We start from the raw sequence: 27856 nt of genomic DNA on the forward strand, positions 1-27856 counted from the left end.
GGCCGTCAAAATTATCGCGTTAACGGGCGGTAAATAATTTTTTAAATTAATCACATTAAAATGTTTGACACACATGCCCCGCTCAGATTAAAATGACAGCACAGTGTCATGTCCATTTGTTACTTGTGTTTTTTGATTTTTTGTCGCCCTCTGCTGGCGCTTGGGTGTGACTGATTTTATGGGTTTCAGCACTATGAGCATTGTGTAATTACTGACATCAACAATGGCGAGCTACTAGCTACTAACTTGAGGGCAGTGTATCCACCCAAATAATCTAAATGCAAACACTTTCAAAACAAACCATGACAACGCCACTTTAATTAAACGAATACTCGAAGCAGTAAAATTTAATTCGAATATTTTTTTTCTAATCGAATACTCGAGTTAATCGATTAATCGTTGCAGCACTACATTCAACATACTGTACATAAGTACTGTATTTGTTTATTATAACAATAGATCAACAAGATGGCATTAACGTTAACATTCTGTAAAGGCGATCCATTTATAGAAAGACTTAGTTCTTAAAAGATAAATGTTAGTACAAGTTTTAGAAATTTTATATCAAAACCCTCTTAATGTTTTCGTTCTAATAAAATTTGTAAAATTTTCAAACAAAAAATTAACTAGTAGCTCGCCATTGTTGATGTCAATATTACACAATGCTCATAAAATCAGTCGCACCAAAGCGCCAGCAGAGGGAGACAAAAAGCACAAGTAACAAGTGGACATGACACTATGCCGTCATTTTAATCTGTTTGAGCGGGGCATGTGTGTTAATTGCGTTAAATATTTTAACTTGATTAATTTAAAAAAAATAATTACCGCTCGTTAACGCGATAATTTTGACAGCCCTAGTTTTTTTTATTTTTTTTTTTACACTTTATTAATTTTCTTCTTTAACATTAAAAAGGACACAATGTTATGCAGGTGTACTTATATAATAATAAGTGGCGGCAGAGAGTTGGGGGGCGCAGAACGTTTACGTCTTCGGGGGGGGGGGGTCGTAACACAAAATAATTGAGAAGCATTGGTTTTGGGTCTCCGTAGCAACCTTTTGGTTCCATGACAATTTAAAAAAGCGATCGATGCAAAGTATCGCGATATAGCACCATATCAATATACTGAAACACCCCTAATCCCAAATACTCAATTTCCAGTCATGTAACAGTTTCTTAGCATTTCATTTCCATGACAAAAATTCCGCAACACCTGCCAACATCTTACCAGATGACATGCCTTTTGTTTTATTGTCCAGGCAACACGGGTTCCGATCAAAAGCCAGCGCAACAAAAACTGAAAGTCAAGTTGGCCGGTTGGACTGCCCTTGAACGATAATTGCTCATGACGTACAAACAGGAACGATTACAAACAATTATGTGATTGTCGTTGTATAACAAAGGGAAACAAAAACACCTGCGGCATCGTTCCTTAAGGGAAGCCACAATCTCTTCCTGTGGAAAAAATTAAGGTTAATGCTGTTGTATAAATGTGTTGATGAAGAGTAATGATTTTGGATTGGAAGAGAAATTGAACAAAAATAACGATTTTACAGCACTGTAAAAACGCATCTGTTTGTATGTTACCTCAATGATGTCGGCGTTGGTCCGGCTCTCGTGTGGCTCGTTGTACTCGGTGTACTTGAGCAGCACCTTGTCCATGTCGGTGCTGGCGTACTGGAAGAGCTTGTTCGAGTGGTTGAAGATGATTAGGGCGATCTCGCAGTCGCACAGCACGCTCAGCTCGTACGCCTTCTTCATCAGGCCGAACTTCCTCTTGGTGAAAGTCACCTGAATGGTGGAAGGACAGGAGTTTGAATGGGAAGTTGACATTTTTGTAAATCTTTTCAGGCATGGCTTCTTGAGACTTTTTTGGAGGTCAATTCATGATAGAAAACCAAATTCATTTTGCTATGGTCAATCACCTGCAGGGGCTGAATTTTCAAATTATTTCATGTTAAAGTTGAGAAAGTTGAGGCAATTTGGTGGGTTTTTCATTTGTTTTATTCTGGAATTGAGAAATGTCCTGTGTATTTGCGGAGCAGGCGTCTTGGGAAGTTTTTTTTGGGTCTATTCATGATGGACACACCTACAGAAATTCATTTTGCTAAGGTCAACTAACCACAAGGGCTGAATTTTCAAAATAGGTCAAGTTGAAGTTAAGAAAATTGCGGTAATTTGGTGTTTTTTTGGTTTTTTTTGGGGTTGTTTTATTTTGGAATTGCAAACTTCCTGTTCATTTCCCGTCTAGGCATCTTAAAGACTTTTTTGACGGTCTATTTATGATAAATGTGTCTACCAAATTTCATTTGGTTAGGTTCAACCAGCTTTGGGGGCTGAATTTTCAAAATATATTACGTTGAGAAAGATGAGGCAATTTGGTGGGTTTTTTGCTTGTTTTATTTTAGAATTGCCAACTTCCTGTTCATTTCCCATCTAGGCATCTTGAGATTTTTTTGGGGTCTATTTATGATAAGTGTGCCTACCAAATTTTATTTGGCTAAGTTCAACCAGCTTCGGGGGCTGATTTTTCAAAATATATTAAGTTAAAGTTGAGAAAGATGAGGCAATTTGTTGGGTTTTTTGCTTGTTTTATGTTAGAATTGCCAACGTCCTGTTCTTTTCCCGTCTAGGCATCTTCAGACTTTTTTGTGGGTCCTTTTATGATAGATGTGCCTACCAAATTTCATCTGGCTCACTTCAACCAGCTTCGGGGGCTGAATTTTTTGTGAAAGATGAGGCAATTTGTTGTTTTTTTTTGTTTGTTTTATTTTAGAATTGCCAACTTTCTGTTCATTTCCCGTCTAGGCATCTTGAGACTTTTTTGTGGGTCCATTCATAACACATGTGCCTACCAAATTCATGGTGCTAAGGTCAACCACCTTCGGGGGCTGAATTTTCAAAATATATCAAGTTAAAGTTGAGAAAGATGAGGTAATTTGTTGGTTTTTTTTGCTTGTTTTATTCTAGAATTGCCAACTTCCTGTTCATTTCCCATCTAGGCATCTTGAGACTTTTTTTGTGGGTCCATTTATGATAGATGTGCCTACCAAATTTCATCTGGCTAAGTTCAACCAGCTTTGGGGGCTGAATTTTCCAAATAAAACAAGTTAAATTTGAGAAAGATGAGGCAATTTGTTGGGTTTTTTGCTTGTTTTATTTTAGAATTGCAAACTTCCTGTTTATTTCCCGTCTAGGCAAATTGAGACTTTTTTGTGGGTCCATTTTTGATAGATGTGCCTACCAAATTTCATGGTGCTAAGGTCAACCACCTTCGGGGCTGAATTTTCAAAATATATGAAGTTAAGTTTGAGAAAGATGAGGCAATTTGTTGGGTTTTTTGCTTGTTTTATTTTAGAATTGCAAACTTCCTGTTTATTTCCCGCCTAGGCATCTTGAGACTTTTTTGTGGGTCTATTTATGAAAGATGTGCCTACCAAATTTCATGATGCTAAGGTCAACTAGCTACGGGGGCTGAATTTTCAAAATATTTCAAGTTAAAGTTGAGAGAGATGAGGCAATTTTTTGGATTTTTTGCTTGTTTTATTTTAGAATTGCCAACTTCCTGTTCATTTCCCGTCTAGGCAAACTGAGACTTTTTTGCGGGTCCATTTATGATAGATGTGCCTACCAAATTTCATGGTGCTAAACCTTCGGGGGCGCAATTTTCATAATATATCAAGTTAAAGTTGAGAAAGATGAGGCAATTTGTTGTTTTTTTTGTTTGTTTTATTTTAGAATTGCCAACTTTCTGTTCATTTCCCGTCTAGGCATTTTGAGACTTTTTTGTGGGTCCATTCATAATACATGAGCCTACCAAATTTCAGGGTGCTAAGGTCAACCACCTTCGGGGGCTGAATTTTCAAAATATATCAAGTTAAAGTTGAGAAAGATGAGGTAATTTGTTGGGTTTTTTGCTTTTTTTAATTCTGGTACTGGGCAACTTCCTGTGTATTTTCGGAACAGACGTCTTGAGGCTTTTTTGTGTGTCTATTCATGATAGATGCACCTACCAAAATTCATTTACCTAAGGTCAACCAACCACAGGGGCTAAATTTTCAAGTTAAAGTTGAGAAAAATGAGGCAATTTGGTGGGTTTTTTTTGCTTGTTTTATTCTGGAATTGCCAACTTCCTGTTCATTTCCCATCTAGGCAACTTGAGACTTTTTTGTAGGTCTATTGATGATAGACGTGCCTACCAAATTTAATTCGGCTAAGTTCAACCAACTACAGGGGCTGAATTTACAAAATATTACAAGGTAAACTTGAGAAACATTAGCTAATTTGGTGTTTTTTGAGCTCGTTTTATTCTAGAATTGCCAACTGCCTGTATATTTAAGCACCATGCATCCTGAGACTTTTTTGTGGGTCTATGCATGATTGACGTGCCTACCAAAATTCATTATGCTAAAGTCAACCAACTGAAGGGGCTGAATTTTCAAAACATTACTAAGTTTAAGTTGAGAAACATGAGGAATTTTGGAAATGAGGAAAGTTTTTTTTGGCTTGTTTTATTATAGAATTGCCAACTTCCTGTATGTTGCTAAGACTAATAAGTGTTTTTGTCCAAAAGACTAAGTATTAAGGGGCTGCCAAAAACAACACTGGTATAACTCGACGCCTGTGGGAGGGTTGGCATTGAATCGGACTTGCATCTCTTTCACTGAAACAATCATTTACATGACTAATTTGGAGAAGCGGCAGTAAAACAAGTCTAAAATTTTTCCATTGACCCCGAAGCTCCAAGTTCAAATGGAATAGACATCTAAGAATTAAGTAGCAGTCAGTATTTGAAAGACCCGACTCAATAAAAAACTGACGTCCTTGCGTATTTTCAAGCATAACTTTTTTCACGGTTCACCTCCCGATAGTCATTCCTAGCAAAATTGATGTTGTTAAGTTCAACCGGATGAATTGTCAGCGCAAGCAGGAGTAGCTATAGCAACCCCGTTTCACAGGCCACTGGTGTGAGGACTCAATATTACAATGTGGGCCAAAGCGCTTGATTGACAGGCTGAGTACTGTAAGCTTTATCTACACGCGCTCAGACGGGATTGCAGATCATCCTGACAGGTCGTGTTTACTCTCGATTTAACGGGAAGTACAATTTCAACACTTTTAATCACACTTCTGCTGTTTTCCGTTACGCCATTCATTGCATCAGATTGCATTAAAATGAGAGGGAGGGAGGGGGGATGGTTTTTAGGCAACAGACTTGACGAGCGGCTGGCCAAACATGCTTCTCGTCTGCTGTCACGTTGACTACCCCCGTCACTTTCACACTCTGCCATGCTCTTTTCCACGCCTGCCCTCGCTCGCAGAGCGCATATGCAAGTGCTAAGAAGGTGACTGGGAGTGATAGAAGTGAGCGCGAGGTGCTGGTTTGCTTGAAAAGCACTTCAGGGGACTAATTGAGGGTAGATTTCATATTGTTTGGATCAAGTTGAACCATGTCTGAAGGTTTTGGTGTTCCACAAGTCTCTATTCTAAGCCACTTTCTTTTCCAAAAATAGGTTTTCTTTTCGATAATGATTAGAAACTTAAAAAAAAAACATTAAAATAACTGTGCTTAACCTCAAATGGTATTAAAAATAAATAAATAAATGACGACCCAAGTACATAAGATGCAATGCTAGGCAATTTAGCCAATTTTTGCACTGTTTCAATTGGCTAACTTCCGCTAGCTTAAAAGCTATATAATGCTAACTGTGAGTGCAGGTGACTCACTAGCCTTGAACCTCTGAAGTTCTTTCGGACGCGACACATTTCTTAAATAAGAGTCTTCAATCCAAGCTTTATGTTGATGCCTTTCTTTTAGTGAAGCTTAACGTGATACAAAAACAAAAGATGAATTCAAAACTTAACATTAATGTGATGGTCAAAAGACTGTGACGCTTCCAGTCTGGTTCATGGGTTCTCTTCTGTCTTTGGGTCGTTGCCGCCAACAGGTGTTGGCAATTATTGCCAATCAATTGCGTCACAGCGCCGGGTTATCTGTACTAAATAAATTCTTACATCACTTGTAAATTAAATTATAAAATCCAAATAGTAATCTAACCACATACATTGCCTTGCAAAAGTATTCGGCCCCCTTGAACCTTGCAACCTTTCGCCACATTTCAGGCTTCAAACATAAAGATATAAAATTTGAATTTTTTGTCAAGAATCAACAACAAGTGGGACACAATCGTGAAGTGGAAGAAAATTTATTGGATAATTTAAACTTTTTTAACAAAAAAAAAAACTGAAAAGTGGGGCGTGCAATATTATTCGGCCCCCTTGCGTTAATACTTTGTTGCGCCACCTTTTGCTCCAATTACAGCTGCAAGTCGCTTGGGGCACGTTTCTGTCAGTTTTGCACATCGAGAGACTGACATTCTTGCCCATTCTTCCTTGCAAAACAGCTCGAGCTCAGTGAGGTTGAATGGAGAGTGTTTGTGAACAGCAGTCTTCAGCTCTTTCCACAGACTCTCGATTGGATTCAGGTCTGGACTTTGACTTGGCCATTCTAACACCTGGATACGTTTATTTTTGAACCATTCCATTGTAGATTTGGCTTTATGTTTTGTATCATTGTCCTGTTGGAAGATAAATCTCCGTCCCAGTCTCAGGTCTTGTGCAGATACCAACAGGTTTTCTTCCCGAATGTTCCTGTATTTGGCTGCATCCATCTTCCCGTCAATTTTAACCATCTTCCCTGTCCCTGCTGAAGAAAAGCAGGCCCAAACCATGATGCTGCCACCACCATGTTTGACAGTGGGGATGGTGTGTTCAGGGTGATGAGCTGTGTTGCTTTTACGCCAAACATATCGTTTTGCATTGTGGCCAAAAAGTTCAATTTTGGTTTCATCTGACCTGAGCACCTTCTTCCACATGTTTGGTGTGTCTCCCAGGTGGCTTGTGGCTAGGCATGTGCCGGTATGAGATTTTCACGGTACGATAACCGTGAGCAAAAATACCGCGGTTTCACGGTATCACGGTATTGCAATTATAGCTCCAAAATTTTGAGATGTATGGGTTTCAAAAAAAAAAAATCCATTGAACAGGATTTTTTCAAAACATATTTGCAAATTGGAACATGAATATAATGTGAAAATAAATAAATTAACAAAAAATAACAAATATTATATAAAATTAAAATAAATAGAACCTAGACTATACCCACAGCCACAGCTCAAGTTGCTCAATATTAGAGTAAGAACAAAATAATTGCTATAAAAAGTAAAAACACTTCTAAATAAAATTAAAAATATATACTGTATGACTTTTTTTTGAGGGGGGAGGCTCAAGTGAAGTTTCGCCATTTTCAGCCACTGTGTCAACTCTAGTCTACATGATGCCATGCCTTTGTGTTAAAAAGAACAAAGAATTCATAAGTTAATAAGTTAGTTAAAAATGTATAAGTTAGTTTTATAAATTAGTTAAAATGTAAATATTGTTGAGGAAAGGTTTCATCTTTTAAAAAAAAAAAAAAAGTGAGGAGTGAGACCTCCTCTCTCTTAAAGCTTGGGAAATCTTTTTGTATCCAAATCCGGCTTTAAACTTCTCCACAACAGTATCTCGGACCTGCCTGGTGTGTTCCTTGGTTTTCCTAATGCTCTCTGCACTTTAAACAGAACCCTGAGACTATCACAGAGCAGGTGCATTTATACGGAGACTTGATTACACACAGGTGGATTCTATTTATCATCATCGGTCATATAGGACAACAATGGATCATTCAGAGATCCTCACTGAACTTCTGGAGTGAGTTTGCTGCACTGAAAGTAAAGGGGCCGAATAATATTGCACGCCCCACTTTTCACTTTTTTATTTGTTAAAAAAGTTGAAATTATCCAATAAATGTTGTTCCACTTCACGATTGTGTCCCACTTGTTGTTGATTCTTGACAAAAAAATTAAATTTCATATCTTTATGTTTGAAGCCTGAAATGTGGCGAAAGGTTGCAAGATTCAAGGGGGCCGAATACTTTTGCAAGGCACTGTAGTGTGTTGAAGGTGTGCCGTAAAATGCGGACCGGAGTTAAGGGAAAACGAAGCAAACACTGGAGTGGATTATGTAAATCGGTGCGCTGGAAAACCCGGACCGGACTTCCAAAAAAAAAAAAAAAAAAACTGGAGCGCATTTTTTTGCCCATATCGACATCCGATCTGATCCAAATATCGGATCGGGACATCTCTACCCGCAACTACTGTGGAGTACCTCAGGGCTCTATCTTAAGTCCTGTTTTCTATCCTGAAACTTGTTACCATCCTAGTACTGTTGTTTTGTTCTTAACTCCAACCTGTCCAATGACATGCAAATGTGCGGAAATGTACTTTGAGCTGAGCTTCAGGTGAGATTAAGGTGATTCTTGCGGAAATGAGTATGTCGACATGTCAATGTATGTGCGTGTGATATGTAGATGGGCACAGAGAGAAAGATGAGTGCTATGAGAGAGGGAAGCAGAGGTGGGCGAGATGACGGCAGCCCCGTGTGATGAGGTGGGGAACGGGTTGGGTGAGGGGAAGCGGTTGCCCGTGGATACGACCCCGATATAATTTGATTTGTGGCAGCAGGAAGCGACGAGCCAACCGGGGCGTAAGTGGAGGAGGTGGAGGCATGACAGATGCTGCAACATGTCAGAGCGGCGCACGGATGGAAGGATGACGGCGGAGGAGAAACGCCGAAGTGGGACCTGACACCGAGACGCTCCTCCGTCGCTTTATCTTATCCGATCGTTGAGATCGCCATCATCGTAAAACGCGGTCGTTTGCGCTAATCTGGCTCAGAGGAAGGTCATTTAGAGGGTGGAATAACAGCTGACAGGTGCGACAAGTCAGTGGACTTCATGCGTAGTAGGGGTGGAAAACTCTGGGTGTCTCACCATACGATACGATTTGCCGTGCGAGGCTCACGATAACTAACTCACGATATGGCGAAACAACAATTATCACTACGTGTCAGGAAATCATTATACAAGTAATAAACAGCTTGAAATTAGTTTATCACTCATATACGCCCAATCCATTTGAACTGGGAGGGCGACAGTGAATGAGCATTTGTCATCTATGGCTGTCAATGGCACCCAATGAGTTAATTTTTGGGCAATACATGTCATTTCGATATATTGTCTAGGGCTGCAGCTATTGATTATTTTAGTAGTCGATTAATCTATATAGTAAGTGGATTTGGAACATATAATGCGATAAATTTGAGGAGATGGATTAATTAATTAATTAATTAATTAATTATTAAATAAATTAAAATACCTGAGCTCAGCCTCAAACAGTATAAAATAAATAAATGAGGATCTGGGTACAACACAAGAACAATTGGCTAACTTGCATAGCAAATGTCCGCTAGCTTAAATGCTATAAAATGCTCTTTTTTCACAATGCTCTTAACAAATCATTTTAACACATATTCCCGCAAAAAAATGGTTGAATATATCTATAAATTACGAATAGGGTTGTTCCGATCATGTTTTTTTGCTCCCGATCCGATCGTTTTAGTTTGAGTATCTGCCGATCCCGATATTTCCCGATCCGATTGCTTTTTTTTTTTGCTCCCGATTCAATTCAAATCATTCCCGATAATTTTTCCAGATCATATATATATCACATAATTAACCAAGTTAAAATATTGAACGCAATTAACGCGCATGCCCCGCTCAAACAGATTAAAATGACGGCATAGTGTCATGTCCACTTGTTACATGTGTTTTTTGTCTCCCTCTGCTGGCGCTTTGGTGCGACTGATTTTATGAGCATTGTGTAATATTGACATCAACAATGGCGAGCTACTAGTAATTTTTTGTTAGAAAATTTTACAAATTTTATTAGAATGAAAACTAGGGTTGTTCCGATCATGTTTTTTGCTCCCGATCCGATCCCGATCGTTTTAGTTTGTGTATCTGCCGATCCCGATATTTCCCAATCCAATTGCTTTTTTTTGCTCCCGATTCAATTCCAATCATTCCCGATAATTTTTCCCGATCATATACATTTTGGCAATGCATTAACAAAAAAATGAATAAAACTCGGACGAATATATACATTCAACATACAGTACATAAGTCTATTTTATAATTATATTATAATAAGTATAATTTGATAGCCCTTCTTTAAGCCAAAACTAAAGACTCTGGATGAGTGTAAGACATTTTGTCTGTAACGTTAAATACAATTAGAAAACGATTTTATCAAAAAATATATATACAATAAAAAAAGGCATGTCCCGATATTTTTTTGCCGATTCCGATACTTTGAAAATGACGTGATCAGACCCGATCGATCGGCATTACATCTTTAATTACGAATACATAAAAAAACCTACCTTATGTTGGTCTTAACAGGGACCTTAATTAGTTATGTCAAATTCACTATTGCCACTAGAGAGCAGTGTATCCACCCAAATCAATAAAACTAAATTCAAAACACTTTCAAAACAAACCGTTACAACGCCACGCTAAATAAACGAATACTCGAAGCAGCAAAATTTGCGTCAAAGCTTTTTTTCTAATTGAATTACTCGAGTAAATTGATTAATCGTTGCAGCACTAAAATTGTCACAACCCAAATGCGGAGAAACACAGATTGAACATTTCAAACAGGAATTTTTCCGCCAGTGCTCTCAAAATGGAAGTCCCTCAGCATCGGAAAACTCCATGTGGAACAAGTTCAGAGCGCTTCAGTTTAGTCGAGTACTCAACTAAAAGCTCAATTCCCAAATTCAGTCCTCACACGAGGAATAGACAAAAAAATGTAAGTGCAAGAATGTAAAGCAGAGTTGTTGTTTTTTTGTGTATGTTGCACCGGTGCCGATACTACGGCACTAAAAGGACATCATCGGTATCATGGAGTACTAAGAAATAACGTGCCAATGCCGTGCAATGTGTACTTTTCGAGGTCTAGTTTCCAAACGCTGGTTGCCCTACGCAATATGGCCGTCAGCTACGCACACCACACCCTTCCCAAGATGATAGATGTCCAACTGTGTTTATTTCTGGTAAAATTCAATGGCAGTCTATGTTTAATTGGCTGAAATGCAACCTCCCACTACTTAGTTTATCACTAGTAGACGTCCAAGTCATTTGAAAATGGATTGGACGTCTAGCACCGTCAATGGCAGCTAATGAGTCAAGCAAACAAAGTCCCACTGGCCTGGAAAAATCCCCCCCAAAAAACTCTTCTGCTGTAATCATCCTGAACAATTTAACATGACGCACTTCACTCATTTACATGCACTTTTTAACACGAGCTCGTTATGTATTTTTAATTATTTTTTAAAAAAAAACAACTTTATTTACTCATCCGTGTGTGTAATGGGAATGTGTGACTGAGTTTGTGAGCCCTGTCGGGGATGAATTTCTGTCGCCATTGGGGACAGACAGTAAAGTATTCTATTCTATTCTATTCTATTCTATTCTATTCTATTCTATTCTATTCTATTCTTTTCTATTCTAAGAAATAAAAAAGTCCAATATCACGTGAAAACGTGACAACTATCATGTGAAAATGTGATAACTATCATGTAAAAACGTGAACGCTATCAAGTAAACATGTGATAACTATCATGTAAAAACATGATAAATATCATTTAAAAATGTGATAATTATCATGTAAAAAGGAAAATTATCATGTAAAACTTGACAATTATGAAAAAACGGGATAATTATCATGTAAAAATGTGAAACTCTTGTGAAAATGTGAAGCTATCATGTAAAAACGTGATAACTATCATGTAAAAAAAAGATAATTATGTAAAAAGGTGATAATCATGATGTAAAAATGTCAAACACACGTGAAAATGTGAACGCTACTCTGTAAAAACTTGACAAGTATCATGTAAAAATGGAATTATCTTGTAAAAGCGTGACATCATCTAAAAGGTGTGCGCTATCATGTATAAATGTGAAAATTAACATGTAAAAACGTGATCTTATCATGTAAAAATGATAATATATTAAACATGATAATAATCATTTAAAATTGTGATATAATGTAAAGATGTAATTATGTAAAAACATGAAACTCCTGCAATATGATATATAAAATATGATAATTATCATTTAAAAACATGATAATTATGTAGATACGTGATACTATGATGTAAATATGTGATAATTATCGCGTAGAAATGTGAAACTTAGCAATATAAATGCGTGATAAGTATCTTGTAAAAATGTGACAATTATCATGGAAAAACCGTGATATGTATAAAAAGTGAAAGCAATCATGTAAAAAAATGAAAATTAATATGTAAAAAAAAGATAGTATGATGGAAGAACATGACAATCATTCAAAATGTGATATACTGTAAAAATTTGATAATTATCTTGTAAAAAAGTAATAATTATGTAAAAACATGATAATCATGTATTTCTGTGATACTCTCATTTACGTGAAAATTGTCATGTAAAAATGTGATAATTATCATGTAAAAACAGTGATATGTAAAAACACGAACGCTATCATGTAAAAATGTGATAATTATCATGGAAAAACCGTGATATGTAAAAAAGTGAAAGCAATCATGTAAAAAAAAAAAGAATATTAACATGTTAAAAAATGATAATATTATGGAAGAACATGATAATAATCATTCAAAATGTGATATAATGTAAAAATTTGATAATTATCTTGTAAAAATGTAATAATTATGTAAAGACATGATAATTATGTAAATCTGTGATGCTATCATTTACGTGAAAATTGTCATGTAAAAATGTGATAATTATCATATAAAAATGTGAAACTTAGCAATATAAATGCGTGATAAGTATCTTGTAAAAATGTGATAATTATCATTGAAAAACCGTGATATGTAAAAAAGTGAAAGCAATCATGTAAAAAAAATGAAAATTATCATGTTAAAAAATGATATTATGGAAGAACATGATAATAATCATTCAAAATGTGATATAATGTAAAAATTTGATAATTATCTTGTAAAAATGTAGTAATTATTATGTAAAAACATGATAATTATGTAAATCTGTGATACTCTCATTTACGTGAAAATTGTCATGTAAAAATGTGATAATTATCATGTAAAAACAGTGATATGTAAAAATACGAAAGCTATCATGTAAAAATGTGATAATTATCATGTAAAAGCATGACATCATATTAAAATGTCATAACCATCATGTAAAAATGTGAAAGCTATCATGAAGAAATGTGAAAAATAACATGTAAAAATGTTATCCTATCATGTAAAAACTTGATTCTAGAAGGGAAAAGTGTGCTAATAATCATTTAAAATGTGATATGATGTAAAAATTGAATAATTATCATGTAAAAAAAATGCAAAAACGTGATAACTATCATGTAAAAATGCAATAACTATCATGTAAAAACAATAATTATCATGTAAAACCCTGATACTATCATGTAAATACGTGATACTATCATGTAAAAATGTGACATCATATAAAAACGAATACTATCATGTATAAACATTCTATTCTATTCTATTCTGAACCGTATCTGACCAAGATATGATAGTTATTACTTTAGAATGAAGTGAGTATGCAGTAATTTAGTATTACAAGAAAAAAAAATTAATGGTATTGGTACACTATCAGGATCACAGCCTTGTGTCAGAATTAGTACTGGGAGCCAAAAAATTGAATTAGTTGTTTTGCAATAGAGCACAAACATAAGTAGAACTCAATACTAAAAAATCATTTTGAAATATCTAATATCTAAGTGCATCTATATCCATTCTCCCTTTGTTCTAACCAAATAGGTTACTTTGCTTCACTCAGATTCGATCCAGGACAAACGATCCGGACGTAAGCAAGGTGAAGAGCAGGTAACCAATGGCAACGAAAGAAATCCAAGAGGACGGAGTGGGGTTTTTTTGTGTGCGTCTTGGCAGGGTTCTGCTCGCGTGGCAGATGGATGAGGAAAAACACCACTGAGAGCCGCGGTAGACTCGAGTGGTTTTACCGTAGCCAACGGCTCGCTAGCGTTTGTTAGCTCGTGCGCGGGGCTGGAACAACAACAACAACATGCTCGTAGCCGCCATGGCAACCTAACTTTATTGGGTCGAGTTGTTTTTGCGTATCTTCCTATTAGACTGATTTAGTAGGATTTACTACGTTTGAAAGAAAGTGCATGTTTCGGAATTCAGTGTAATCCATTTGCCTGCCACAGTTTGATAGGAAATGGCCTGCAGAAAACAACCACTTCAAACCAAAACGGCAGACTTTTTGTGTCTTTTCGGGCATGGCTTCATGAGACTTTTTTGTGGGTGTACTCACGATAGACATGTCTACTAAATTTCATGTTGATAAGGGAATTTGGCTTCAGGGGCTGGATTTTTAAAAGGTTCTGTAAAGTTAAGAATGCTAAGACTATTCAGTGTTTTTGTTTTGCTTTAACCAAAAATGGCAGACAATCTGTGACTTTTAGGGTATGTCTTCTTGAGACTTTTTGGTGGGTCTACCTTTAATATACATGCCTACCAAATTTCATCTTGCTAAATCAAACTGGGATCGGGGGCGGAATTTTAAAAAGTTTATAGGTTTAACTTAGTTAAGAATGCTAAGATTACCTGGCGTTTTTGGTTTATCCTAAAATAGCACTCAATCTGTGACTTTTGGGATATGGCTTCTTGAGACTATTTTATGCGTCTACTCTTAATAAACTTGATTACTGAATTTCATGTTGCTAAATCAAACTGGCTTCAGAGGCTGATTTTTCAAAAGTTTATTGGTATAACAAAGTTAATAATGCTAATATTAACCAGCGTTTTGCTTTATCCTAAAATGGCGGTCAATTTGTGTCTTTTCGGGTATGGCTTCTTGAGATTTTTTTGTGGGTTTACTCTTAATTTAGCTGCCGACCAAACTTGATGTTTCTAAATCAAACTGGCTACGGGGGCTGGATTTTTAAATGTTTATAGGTTTAACAAAGAATGCTGAGATTAATCAGTGTTTTTGCTTTTTTGCTTTATCCTAAAATGGCAGTCAATCTGTGTCTTTTTGGGTTGGACTTCTTGAGACTTTTTTGTGGATCTACTCTTAATATAAATGCCCACCAAATTTCATGTTGCTAAATCAAATTGGCTTCGGGGGCTGAATTTTTAAACGTTTATAGGTTTTAAAAAAATGCTAAGATTAATCAGTGTTCATGTGTTTTTGCTTTATCCTAAAATGGCAGTCAATCTGTGACTTTTAGGATATGGCTTCTTGAGACTTTTTTGTGGTTCTACTCTTAATAAACTTGCCTACCAAATTTCATGTTGCTAAATCAAACTGGCTTCAGGGGCTGAATTTTTTAAAAAGTTTATTGGTTTAACAAAGAATGCTAAGATTAATCAGTGTTTTTGATTTTTTTTTGCTTTATCCTAAAATGACAGTCTATCTGTGACTTTTAAGATATGGCTTCTTGAGACTTTTTTGTGGGTCTACTCTTAATAAACTTGCCCACCAAATTTTATATTGCTAAATCAAACTGGCTTCATGGGCTGAATTTAAAAAAAAAGTTTATAGGTTTAACAAACAATGCTGAGATTAATCAGTGTTCTTGCGTTTTTGCTTTATCCTAAAATGGTAAAATGGCGGTCAGTCTGTAACTTTTAGGATATGGCTTCTTGAGACTTTTTTTGTGGGTCTAGTCTTAATATAGCTGCCTATCAAATTTCAAGTTGCTATGTTTAAACCAGTTTTGGGGGCTTAGTTTTCAAATGTGTTAAAGTTTGACATGGTTTATTGAGGTAAGGTTATTAAGTATTTTGGCTTTTTGCTTGATCCAAAAATGGCAGACAATCTTTGTCTTTTCAGTTATGGCTTCTAGAGACTTTTTTGTAGGTCTATTCCTAATATAACTGCCCACCAAATTTCATGTTGTTAAATCAAACTGGCTTCAGGGGCTGATTTTTTTAAAGTTTAGCCTATACATTTAACCAATTTAAGAATGCTAAGATTATTCAGCGTTTTTGTTTTGTTTTGCTTTATCTTAAAATGGCGGTCAATCCGTGACTTTTGGGATATGGCTTTTTGAGAGTTTTTGGTGGGTCTACTCTTAATATAATTGCCCACCAAATTTCATGTTGCTGAATCAAACTGGCTTCGGGGGCAGAATTTTTTTTTTTTAATTTATGTTTAGCAAAGAATGCTAAGATTAATCAATGTTTTTGCTTTATCCTAAAATGGCAGCCAATCTGAGACTATTAGGATGTAGCTTCTAGAGACTTTTTTGTGGGTCTACTCTTGAAATAACAGCATTTCAAATTTCAGGTTGCTATGTTCAAACAGTTGTGGGGGCTTAATTTTTAAATGTTTTAAAGTGTGAAATAGTTTTTTGATGTAAGGTTATCAAGTATTTTGGCTTTTTTGCTTGATCCAAAATGGCACACAATCTGTGTCTTTTCATGTATAGCTTCTTGAGACTTTTTTGTGCGTCTACTCTTAGTATAACTGCCCACCAAATTTCATGTTGCTAAGTTAAACGGGCTTTGGAGGCTGAATTTTCAAAACCGTTTCATTTTAAATAGTTATAAGTTGTTTTTCAGTTTTTTATCTTTTGCTTTACCCTAAAATGGTGGATAATCTACGTCTTCTGGTTTATGGCTTCTTGAGACTTTTTTGTGCCTCAGCTCATAAAATACATGTCCACCAAATTTCATGTTGCTATGTCAAGCGGTCTTCGGGGGCTGAATTTTTGAAAAGATTTCACAATGCACAACAAAGAGTCACCTTTCATCCATCTGCTTCAAACCAAATTGTGCGAAAAAATCTATGTCACTCTCTACCGAGCCAATGTTTGCTTTGCATAGTACGAAAATCACATTTGGCCAACACGTTGCTTTGGTTGTTTTGTCTTTATAAAATGTCAATATCGTCTAAAACCCTGCAATGCTTCACACCGTGAGTAATGCTTGAAAGGAGAAGAGAAAGAGGACGAAATGTGCAACGCGAGATACTGTCATGCTTCCAGGCGGGCCCACACTCGCGCTGGCTGTTTGTTTTTTGGAGCTATATGGAAACATCTCCCCTATCAACATGTGGGAGGGGGACAAGCGCAGTGTTCTTCGACATCCATTTGATTTCATTTCAACGACGTTGGTCGTCATTAGGCGTCAAAATTAGTGTTATACCGATACTAGTATCAAAAGGGGCACTAATACGCAGAGGTTGGTAATAACGCGTTACATTTACTTGAGGAAGTACTTGAGTGGCGCTACCAGTTTCACCAATAAGACGTCGCAACAACAAGCACATGACTCCATTATACCAATCAGATTCAAGCTTGCCGTTATATGATCACGCTGGCTTGTTCAATCACTTGGTGTCCTTAAAGCACCGTCAAAAAATAATTATTTGACATAGAGCGCTGGTGTCGACATGACTCGAAAGCTTGGATTTTAACCTCTCTCCCAGATTTTATTTGGTACCAATTGACCTCAGAAAACCGGAGATATGATCCTTTTAGTTTCATAATAGGAAATATGTTTTCTTCACTAGAGGGCACTCATGCTCTTTTGACGAATGATGCTTCATTTCAGTATTTTTTTTCTCTTGCCGGAATTCATTGATATTTTTTGTGTTGTTATATTTCCTTGGCTTAATATTGGTATTAGGGTTGTTCCGATCATGTTTTTTTGCTCCTGATTTGATCCCGATCGTTTTAGTTTGAGTATCTGCCCATCCCGAAATTTCCCGATCTGATTGCTTTTTTTTTTGCTCCCGATTCAATTCCAATCATTCCCGATAATTTTTCCCGATCATATAAGTTTTGGCAATGCATTAAGAAAAAAATGGATACAACTCGGACGAAAATATACATTCAACATACAGTACATAAGTACTGTATTTGTTTATTATGACAATAAATCCTCAAGATGGCATTTACATTATTAACATTCTTTCTGTGAGAGGGATCCAAGGATAGAAAGACTTGTAATTCTTAAAGGATAAATGTAACTTTATATATTGTGACTAAATATTCCCATCTAGTGTATTTGTTGAGCTTTCAGTAAATGATACCGCAGCCATTTAACTTCTGCCCAAATGCATGAAGGGAAATGCAAACATGCCTGTGCGTAGTGCTACCAATTGATATATCTTTTCTGCGTTGGGAAATACAGTAACATAGGTTGTTAAGAAAAAGATCAATTACTAACTTTCTTCCCCACGTTGCTTCCCACGATATTTCTAATTGTAGGGAGAGGGATTGTAAGGCTTTAGCCATTTAAAAAAAGGCTCCAAAGGCTGCCAAAATTCACTCTACTCATTTTACGCTGCCTTTTAGCTCTCTATATACCGTATTTTTCGGACTATAAGTCGCAGTTTTTTTCATAGTTTGGCTGGGTGTGTGACTTATACTCAGGAGCGACTTATGTGGGAAATTATTAACACATTTTAATATCATTTCACATGTTATTTTGGTGTTTTGGAGTGACACTGATGGTTTGGTAAACTTGTTTGCATGTTCTTTATGCTATAGTTATCTGAATAACTCTTAATAGCTATGTTACTTTAACATCGCATTTTGTTGTTCATGCATCATGTAACATTATCATACTGTACACTTATTCAGCATGTTGTTCTACATTGTATTTTTATTTTAAATTGCCTTTGAAGATGAAATATCTGTTCTATGTGTTGGGTTTTATCAAGTAAATTTCCCACAAAAATGCGACTTGTACTCCGGTGTGACTTGTACATTTTTTTTCCCGCTTCGTTGGGCATTTTATGGCTGGTGCGACTTATACTCAGATGCGACTTATAGTCCGAAAAATACGGTAAGTAAAACGGCGCCATTACAGATTGAATGTGACGACAATGCGTGAGTGGGTCGTGCAGCGCATGTAATAATTGTGTCAAATATTTTAACGTGATACATTTTACAAAATATTAATTACCGCCGTTATCGGGATAAATTTGATAACTCTACCTTAAGCCTAAACTAAAGACTCTGGATGAGTGTAACATATCATGTCTGTAACGTTAAATACAATTAGAAAACGATTTAATTAAAAAAAAAAAAAATTTAAAAAAGGCATGTCCGATAATTTTTTGCCGATTCCGATACTTGAAAAATGACGTGATCGGACCCGATCGATCGGGACATCTCTAATTGGTATGTAATAGGTTATAGTCTTCAAAGTATAATAAAATGAGTTCCTATAGTTAAAATAAACATTGTTTAAAAAAAAAAAATCAAACATCATAAGCAGTCACTCACAATGTTACTAATACTTGAGTACTCTTTTCACCAAATACTTTTTACATGTAATTAAGTATATTTTTTGGATAACTACTTTTACTTTTACTTGAGTCATTTTCATTTTGACACTACTTACTTGAGTAACATTTTTGGCTATTTTACCCAACTCTACCAATGCTAATTTGTAGCCATATTTTTTTAATGGTGTGGTATCAAATGATGGTGCACATCTAGATGTTGGTATCGGCAAAACATGAAAATATCAGATGAATGGACAAAAATGTATAGACATCCCTAACATAATTTTTTTTTCCTCCAGCATTTTTTTAAAATCTTTCGACTATTTTTCTTTTCATTTCTGATTTAAACTGTTTTTTTTTTTTTTTTTTTTTTTAGCTTTTGAACTGTTTGTGATTATTATATATGCATTGTTTAATATATTTTTTATTATCTGTTTGGCAGTGTTTGTTGCAATACAGTTCATTTTGTAAACCAAAATAAAAAGGATATACATAGTACTGGTTTGGAGTAATAGTTTTATTTTGTTTGATTTGCTTTAAATTTAGCTAAATACTGGTTATATTATTTCTTATATTTAATAGCTTAAAAATATAGGTATCAAATCAGTATTTATATTTTTTTAGAATTTTTTTGTACTATATTTTGTACTGTATTTAATGGTTTAAAAAATATAGGCTTCAAATCAGTATCGGACAAAAAAAGCTAATCATAAGTAGAGCTGAAACGAATACTCGAGCAACTCGAGTATCTCGAATTTAAAAACTGATCCGAGTAATTTTATTCACCTCGAGTAATCGTTTATTTTGACAGCTCTAAGCATCACGTTTTGCTCGGACTACTTTAAATGCGGGACAACGCGCTGATGTCACGTGCGTAGAGGAAGAAGCAAAAAAAAAAAAAAAACCTTACATCAGCCGACAGCCGCATAACAAACAACGCCGACGTTGCTAAATACTATCCCGCACGATGCTAGTTGATAGGTAGGTAGCGCCTGATGAGTCTCATAGAGATCACATGTATGTTGAACTAGATGCGAAGTGACAGACTCGGCCACGTCTGGGCAGCGTTAGTAAACAGCCGCCATCTTAAAGCAGTAGCGCGCAAAGCGCTAATAAAGAGCGCTAAGCGCTAATACATAAGATTAACGTTTAGCTTACGTAACGTTAGCCCTGCGGAGGGCTGGGTTTCTATTAATTATGACCACTGTCGATGCGTGGCTAACGTGTCTTACATACAGGCTTTAACATAACATAGCGTTGTGGAGTGATGAGGGTGTAAAATAAAAACTCAATAATGCTAACTATCAATTTTAGCTCAGTAGTCATTGCTGGATAAAACACCAAGTAGCACTGGTCCTTAATGTGCTCCAATGCAGCCCGTATCATACATTTATTTTGAACACTGCAAAAACTCAAAATCCTATCAGGACTTACAGTTTAGACCAGACATGTCCAAAGTCCGGCCCAGGGGCCAAATGCGGCCCTTGGTCAAATTTCATCCGGCCCCCAGCCTCTGTCATAAAATCAATAATGTCTGGCCCGCACACAGACTTAATAAATTGGTCAGCAGTACTGCTACCACCATATGAAGTAGCTTACACACTAAATGCTGCTCCTCATTTACCCACTAAAAGGCAGCAACACTCTAAGCAACATTACCCCGTGTGACCCTTTATTCCCAATGTTCTAAAATGGCGACAATCAACACAAAAAAGAAAGTTGACTGCGATGGCCGACGCGTCAACGATAGGTGGAAATTGGACTACTTCTTTACTAAAATACGCAACAACTGTCTCTGCCTCATTTGCAAAAGGACAGTCGCTGTTTTTAAAGAGTTCAATGTGAGGCGATATTACCAAACAAGACACGCTGACATTTACGACAAGATTACAGAGAAGATACGTAGTGAGAAATTCAAGCAACTTGAAGCTAGTTTAATTTTACAGCTGCAGTATTTCACAAGAGCCCGAGAGTCGAAAAAGAACGTCACAAAGGCTAGTTGCGAAATTTTGGAAATTATTGATTAAAAAAAATAACAAAGCAAATGTGACACACGGAATGGCTTGCTAAAATTTGCTTAAATATATTGTTCTACGTAAAGGACGTCAGCCAAGGTCGGCCCCCCACATTTTTACCGTACCAAATCTGGCCCTCTTTGCAAAAAGTTTGGACACCCCTGGTTTAGACTAACTTAAAAATGGCTTGACACGAATAGAAATTCAATTGAAACACGTCGTAAAAAAATCCTAACTTTTAAGTGATGTGTGTTATCAAGCGTAAAGGCATTTTTAGGTGTGTTTATATATATATAATATATATATGTATATACTTTTTAAAAATAAGATCTAAAGGTTTTTTGAGTGAAAGCAGTGAATTAGTCTTTTTTTAAAATTCTAGTTACATCTGAGATGCAATTGTTGGCTGTTTTCAACAATATACATCGAAAATAAAGACATTGATTGACTGAAAATGGTTCAAGATTAGATCAAATGTCTTGTTTTCTCATGTATATTTATAATTGCTCTTCACCCAAAAATATATTTGTTTTATCCGATTACTCGATTAATCGATAGAATTTTCAGACAGCCCTAATCATAAGTAAAAATAAAATCTATTGAGAAATTCTTAATGTGAATGTAGTTTTTCAGTAGTTTTTTTTTTTTTAAGATGCGTAATACTGCTTGCATTATTTTTTGCATTGTTTATAATGGCCTATAAATATAGGTGTTGGATCGTATCGGCAACAGTGTTGTTAATACCGGTGTTACAGTATTACAGCGTTTTTTTTTTTAGCTGTGAGTAATCGAATTAATTACTTTTCCCATCTTTGGGAGGACTCAGTTGAGTAAATATCTCCTTCAATCAGCAAGGGCATTGAAGATGAGACATGGCTGGATCTTTCAGCATGACAATGATCCCAAACACACAGCCAGGGCAACAAAGGAGTGGCTTCGTAAGAAGCATTTCAAGGTCCTGGAGTGGCCTAGCCAGTCTCCAGATCTCAACCCCATAGAAAATCTGTGGAGGGAGTTGAAAGTCCGTGTTGCCCAACGACAGCCCCAAAACATCATCTGCATGGAGGAATGGGCCAAAATACCAGCAACAGTGTGTGAAAAGCTTGTGAAGAGTTACAATAAATGTTTGGCCTCCGGTATTGCCAACAAAGGGTACGTAACAAAGTATTAGAGATGTCCTGATTGATCGGCTCCGATTACGTCATTTTCTGCTTTAACTAAAACCACCCAAACATTTATAGGTAGAGATGTCCCGATCGATCAGAATGTCGATACACTCATCCAGAGTCTTAAGTTTAGGCTTAAGGCAGGGTTATCAAATTTATCCCGTTAATGGCGCAATTTTTTTTTTTTTTTTTTAAATTTATCACGTTAAAATATTTAACGCAATTAACGCATGCGCTGCACGACCCACTCACACATTGTCGCGTTCAATCTGTAATGGCGCCGTTTTATCTATATACAGTATAGGGCTAAAAGGCAGTGTAAAATGAGTAGAGAGAATTTTGGCAGCCTTTGGAGCCTTTTTTTATTGGCTAAAGCCTTACAATCCCTCTCCCTACTATTAAAAATATCGTGGGAAGCAATGTGGGGAAGAAAGGTAGTAACTGATCTTTTTTTTAACACCCTATGTTATTTCCCAACGCAGAGAAGATATATCAATTGGTACCACTACGCACAGTCATGGTTGCACTTTCCATCATGCATTTGGGCAGAACAGTTAAATGGCTACAGTATCATTTACTGAAAGCTCAATAAATACGCTAGATGGCAATATTCAGTCACAATATACAAAGTCACATTTATCCTTTAAGAATTACAAGTCTTTCTATCCGTGGATCCCTCTCACGGAAAGAATGTTAATATGTAAATGCCATCTTGACGATTTATTGTCATAATAAACAAATACAGTACTTATGTACTGTATGTTGAATGTATATATTCGTCCGAGTTGTATTCATTTTTTTCTTAATGCATTGCCAAAATGTATATGATTGGGAAAAATTATCGGGAATGATTGGAATTTAATCGGGAGCAAAAAAAAGCTATCGGGAAATATCGGGATCGGCAGATACTCAAACTAAAACGATCGTGATCGGATCGGGAGCAAAAAAACATGATCGGAATAACCCTACAAAGTATTGAGATGAAGTTTTGGTATTGACCAAATACTGTAATTATTTTCCACCATGATTTGCAAATAAATTCTTTAAAAATCAAACATTGAGATTTTCTGGCTTATTTTCCCACATTCTGTCTCTCATGGTTGAGGTTTACCCATGTTGACAATTACAGACCTCTCTAATATTTTCAAGTGGGAGAACTTGCACAATTAGTGGTTGACTAAATACTTATTTGCCCCACTGTATCCATCAACCTTGTGTGATGTTTTTTTTTTAATCTAAACATGAGAGCAAAGATTCAGAGCCACTACTTAAACCTCAAAATCTATTTGAATTGGGATGATTAGCAGTGAAACCAATCAATTTCCATTCCATATGAATTAGCCGTCTATTGCACTAAAACACGATCATTCCTTGCAATATCTCCCAGCTGTTGTTTGGCTTAAGAATAACAACAAGGACTCACCGATGCAATTTCAAGAAGGCTAAATAATAGAAACAGAATCTAAATTTCCCACCGGAGTTGGCGCCGTCGCAGCACGAACAACACTCGAGCGTTCTCTCAGCAGTATCAGCACAACTCCGCATCAAAGCGCCAGTTTTACGAGTCTCTTATTACACCGTTATGAGGTTTCGCCTAACGAGTGAGAATAAAGCGCGAGACGTTTCCCACAACTAGAAAAATGTCCTCGGAGCGTAGTTACATCGGTGGCGTATTGTCACCCGGGAAGAAAGGCTAAATGATCCATCCAAAACGAGTCGCCCGCTAAATGGGCTTCGCTCTATTGAGCGCGTCGAGTAATGGATTTGACACGGCCACCTCCAGCACCCCGCAGTCGGAAAACAACAAGACGGCGGTGGCGGAGGTGAAGGAAAAGGTACAGTCGTCACGATACTAAAATTTTCAACTGGATACAGATACTCAAAACAAGTACTCAATGCTAATTTTGATACTACATTGAAAAACACCCTGCAAATCAACAGGTAGAGACCCAGAAATAAATTTGGTGTTCATTATTTTTGACAAAAAAATAAAGTTATTAGGATCGCCTAGAAATGAACAAGAAGTGACTAAAAAATCAACTGGAAGTGACACCAAATACCCCAAAATTGACAAGGAAATGACCCAGTACCTATTCCGACTTCGACACATCATTTTGGTTGTCATTCCCTTTGACCCAAAAAAAAAAAAAGTTATTCGACTCACTTAGAAATTAACAGGTAGTGACCCAAAATCAACTGGAAGTGACACTAAATACCCTAAAATGGACAAGGAAGTGACCCAGTGCCTATTCCGATTTTGATAATGACCACCAAAATTATGCAGTATTTTTGACAAAAAAATAAGCTTTTCGGATCACCTAGAAGTTAACAGGTAAAAAAGCGCCCGAAATAAATTCGGTGTTCATTATTTTTGAAAAAAAAAACAGTTATTAGGATCGCTTAGAAATGAACAAGAAGTGACCCAAAATCAACTGGAAGCGACACAAAATATCCCAAAATTGACAAGGAAGTGACCCAGTACCTATTCCGACTTCGACACTGCATAATTTTGGTGGTCATTACTTTTGACCAAAAAAAAAAAAAAAAAAAGTTATTCGTATCACTTAGAAATTAACAGGTAGTGACCCAAAATCAACTGGAAGTGACACTAAATACCCTAAAATGGACAAGGAAGTGACCCAGTGCCTATTCCGATTTCGATATTGCATAATTTTGGTGGTCATTATTTTTGAAAAAAAAAAAAGCTATTCGCATCACCTAGAAATTAACAGGTAGAGAACCAGAAATGAATTTGGTGTTCACTATTTTTGACAAAAAAATACAGTTATTAGGATCACCTAGAAATGGACAAGAAGTGACCCAAAATCAACTGGAAGTGAAACTAAATACCCTAAAATGGACAAGGAAGTGACCCAGTGCCTATTCCGATTTCGATACTGCATAATTTTGGTGGTCATTATTTTTGACAAAAAAAATAAGTTATTCGGATCACCTAGAAATGAACAGGTAGAGACCCAGAAATAAATTTGGTGTTCATTATTTTTGACAAAAAAATAGTTATTAGGATCACCTAGAAATGAAAAAGAAGTGAATCCAAAATCAACTGAAAGTGACACAAAATACCCCAAAATTGACAAGGAAGTGACCCAGTACCTATTCCGACTTCGACACTGCATAATTTTGGTGGTCATTACTTTTGACCAAAAAAAAAGAAAAAAGTTATTCGGGTTACTTAGAAATTAACAGGTAGTGACCCAAAATCAACTGGAAGTGACCCTAAAATGGACAAGGAAGTGACCCAGTGCCTATTCCGATTTCGATACTGCATAATTTTGGTGGTCATTATTTTTGACAAAAAATAACCTATTCAGATCACCTAGAAATTAACAGGTAGAGACCCAGAAAGAAATTTGGTGTTCATTATTTCTGATAAAAAAATACAGTTATTAGGATCGCCTAGAAATGAACGAGAAGTGACCCAAAATCAACTGGAAGTAACACAAAATACCCCAAAATTGACAAGGAAGTGACCCAGTACCTATTCCGACTTCGACACTGCATAATTTTGGTGGTCATTACTTTTGACCAAAAAAAAAAAAAAAAAAAAAAGTTATTCGTATCACTTAGAAATTAACAGCTAGTGACCCAAAATCAACTGGAAGTGACACTAAATACCCTAAAATGGACACGGAAGTGACCCAGTGCCTATCCCGATTTCGATATTGCATAATTTTGGTGGTCGTTATTTTTGACAAAAAAATAAGTTATTCGGATGACCTAGAAACTAACAGGTAGAGACCCAGAAATAAATTTGGTTTCATTATTTTTGACAAAAAAAATACAGTTATTAGGATTGCCTAGAAATAAACAAGAAGTGACCCAAAATCAACTGGAAGTGACACAAAATACCCCAAAATTGACAAGGAAGTGACCCAGTGCCTATTCCGATTTCGATATTGCATAATTTTGGTGGTCATTATTTTTGACAAAAAAATAAGTTATTCGGATCACCTAGAAATGAACAGGTAGAGACCCAGAAATAAATTTGGTGTTCATTATTTTTGACAAAAAAATAGTTATTAGGATCACCTAGAAATGAAAAAGAAGTGAATCCAAAATCAACTGAAAGTGACACAAAATACCCCAAAATTGACAAGGAAGTGACCCAGTACCTACTCCGACTTCGACACTGCATAATTTTGGTGGTCATTACTTTTGACCCCAAAAAAAAAAAAATTCGGATCACTTAGAAATTAACAGGTAGTGACCCAAAATCAACTGGAAGTGACACTAAATACCCTAAAATGGACAAGGAAGTGACTCAGTGCTTATTCTGATTTCGATACTGCATAATTTTGGTGGTCATTATTTTTGACAAAAAATAAGTTATTCGGATCACCTAGAAACTAACAGGTAGAGACCCAGAAATAAATTTGGTGTTCATTATTTTTGACAAAAAAAATAAGTTATTCGGATCACCTACAAATTAACAGGTAGTGACCCACAAGCCATTGACAATAACCTAAACACCCTAAAACTAACAAGGAAGTGACACAGTACATATTCCAATTTCAATACTGCATAAAAATTGGTGGTCATTTTTTCTGACAAAAAAAAAAAACCAAGGTATTCGGCTCGCCTAAAAATTAACAGAAATGGACCCCAAATCCATGGAAAGTGACTCTAAATACCCCAAAATTATTTCAATTTTGATACTGCATAAAATTGGTGGTCATTATTTTTGACCAAAAAATAAAGTTAGTAGGATTGCCTAAAAATTAACAGGAACTGACCCAAAATCCATAAAAAGTGACCCTATGTGCGGTAAAATTATCACGGTTTTGACCCAGTACCTATACCAATTTCGATACTGCATAAATTTGGTGGTCATTATTTTTTACCCCCCCCCCCCCCCAAAAAAAAAAAGAAGTTATTAGGATCACATAGAAATGAACACGATGTGGCCCAAAATCCATCGAAAGTGACCCCAAGCACCCTAAAATTAATAAGGAAGTGACCCAGTACCTATTCCAATTTTGATACGGCATAAATTTGGTCGTCATTATTTTTGACAAAAAATTCAGTTTTTAGGATTGCCTCCAAATTAACAGGAAGTACCCACAAATAATGGAAAATGACCTATGAGTGCCCTAAAATTATTGTTACTGCATAAATTTGGTGGTCATTATTTTTGACAAAAAATAATGTTATTTGGGTCACCAAGAAAATAACAGGAAGTGACCCAAAATCCATAGAATCTTACATAAGTGCTCTACAATTAACAAGGAAGTGACCCAGTACCTATTCCAATTTCAATACTGCATAAATTTGCTGATCATTATTTTTGACAAAAAAATAAGATTAGGATCGCCCCCATAAATTAAGAGGAAGTGACCCAAAATCCATCGAAAGTGACCCTAAGCACCCTAAAATTAACAAGGAAGTGACCCAGTACCCACTCCAATTTCGATACTGCATATATTGGGTTGGTCATCATTTTTGACAAAAAAGTAAGTTATTAGGATCACCTAG

At 36.1% G+C, this 27856-nt stretch overlaps 1 protein-coding gene across 3 annotated transcripts in view; it reads right to left on the minus strand.

Moving 5' to 3' along the window:
• Positions 1–27856, minus strand: part of LOC130915067 (myocyte-specific enhancer factor 2D homolog) — a 222180-nt gene that overhangs the window by 75062 nt on the left and 119262 nt on the right. For all 3 annotated transcript variants that reach the window (XM_057834767.1, XM_057834769.1, XM_057834766.1), the window contains exon 5: positions 1587–1790. In XM_057834767.1, coding sequence (XP_057690750.1) covers positions 1587–1790 — 204 coding nt within the window. The remainder of the gene's footprint in view (positions 1–1586; positions 1791–27856) is intronic.

Source organism: Corythoichthys intestinalis, chromosome 4, assembly GCF_030265065.1.
Source record: "Corythoichthys intestinalis isolate RoL2023-P3 chromosome 4, ASM3026506v1, whole genome shotgun sequence".
Taxonomy (NCBI): Eukaryota; Metazoa; Chordata; class Actinopteri; order Syngnathiformes; family Syngnathidae; genus Corythoichthys; species Corythoichthys intestinalis.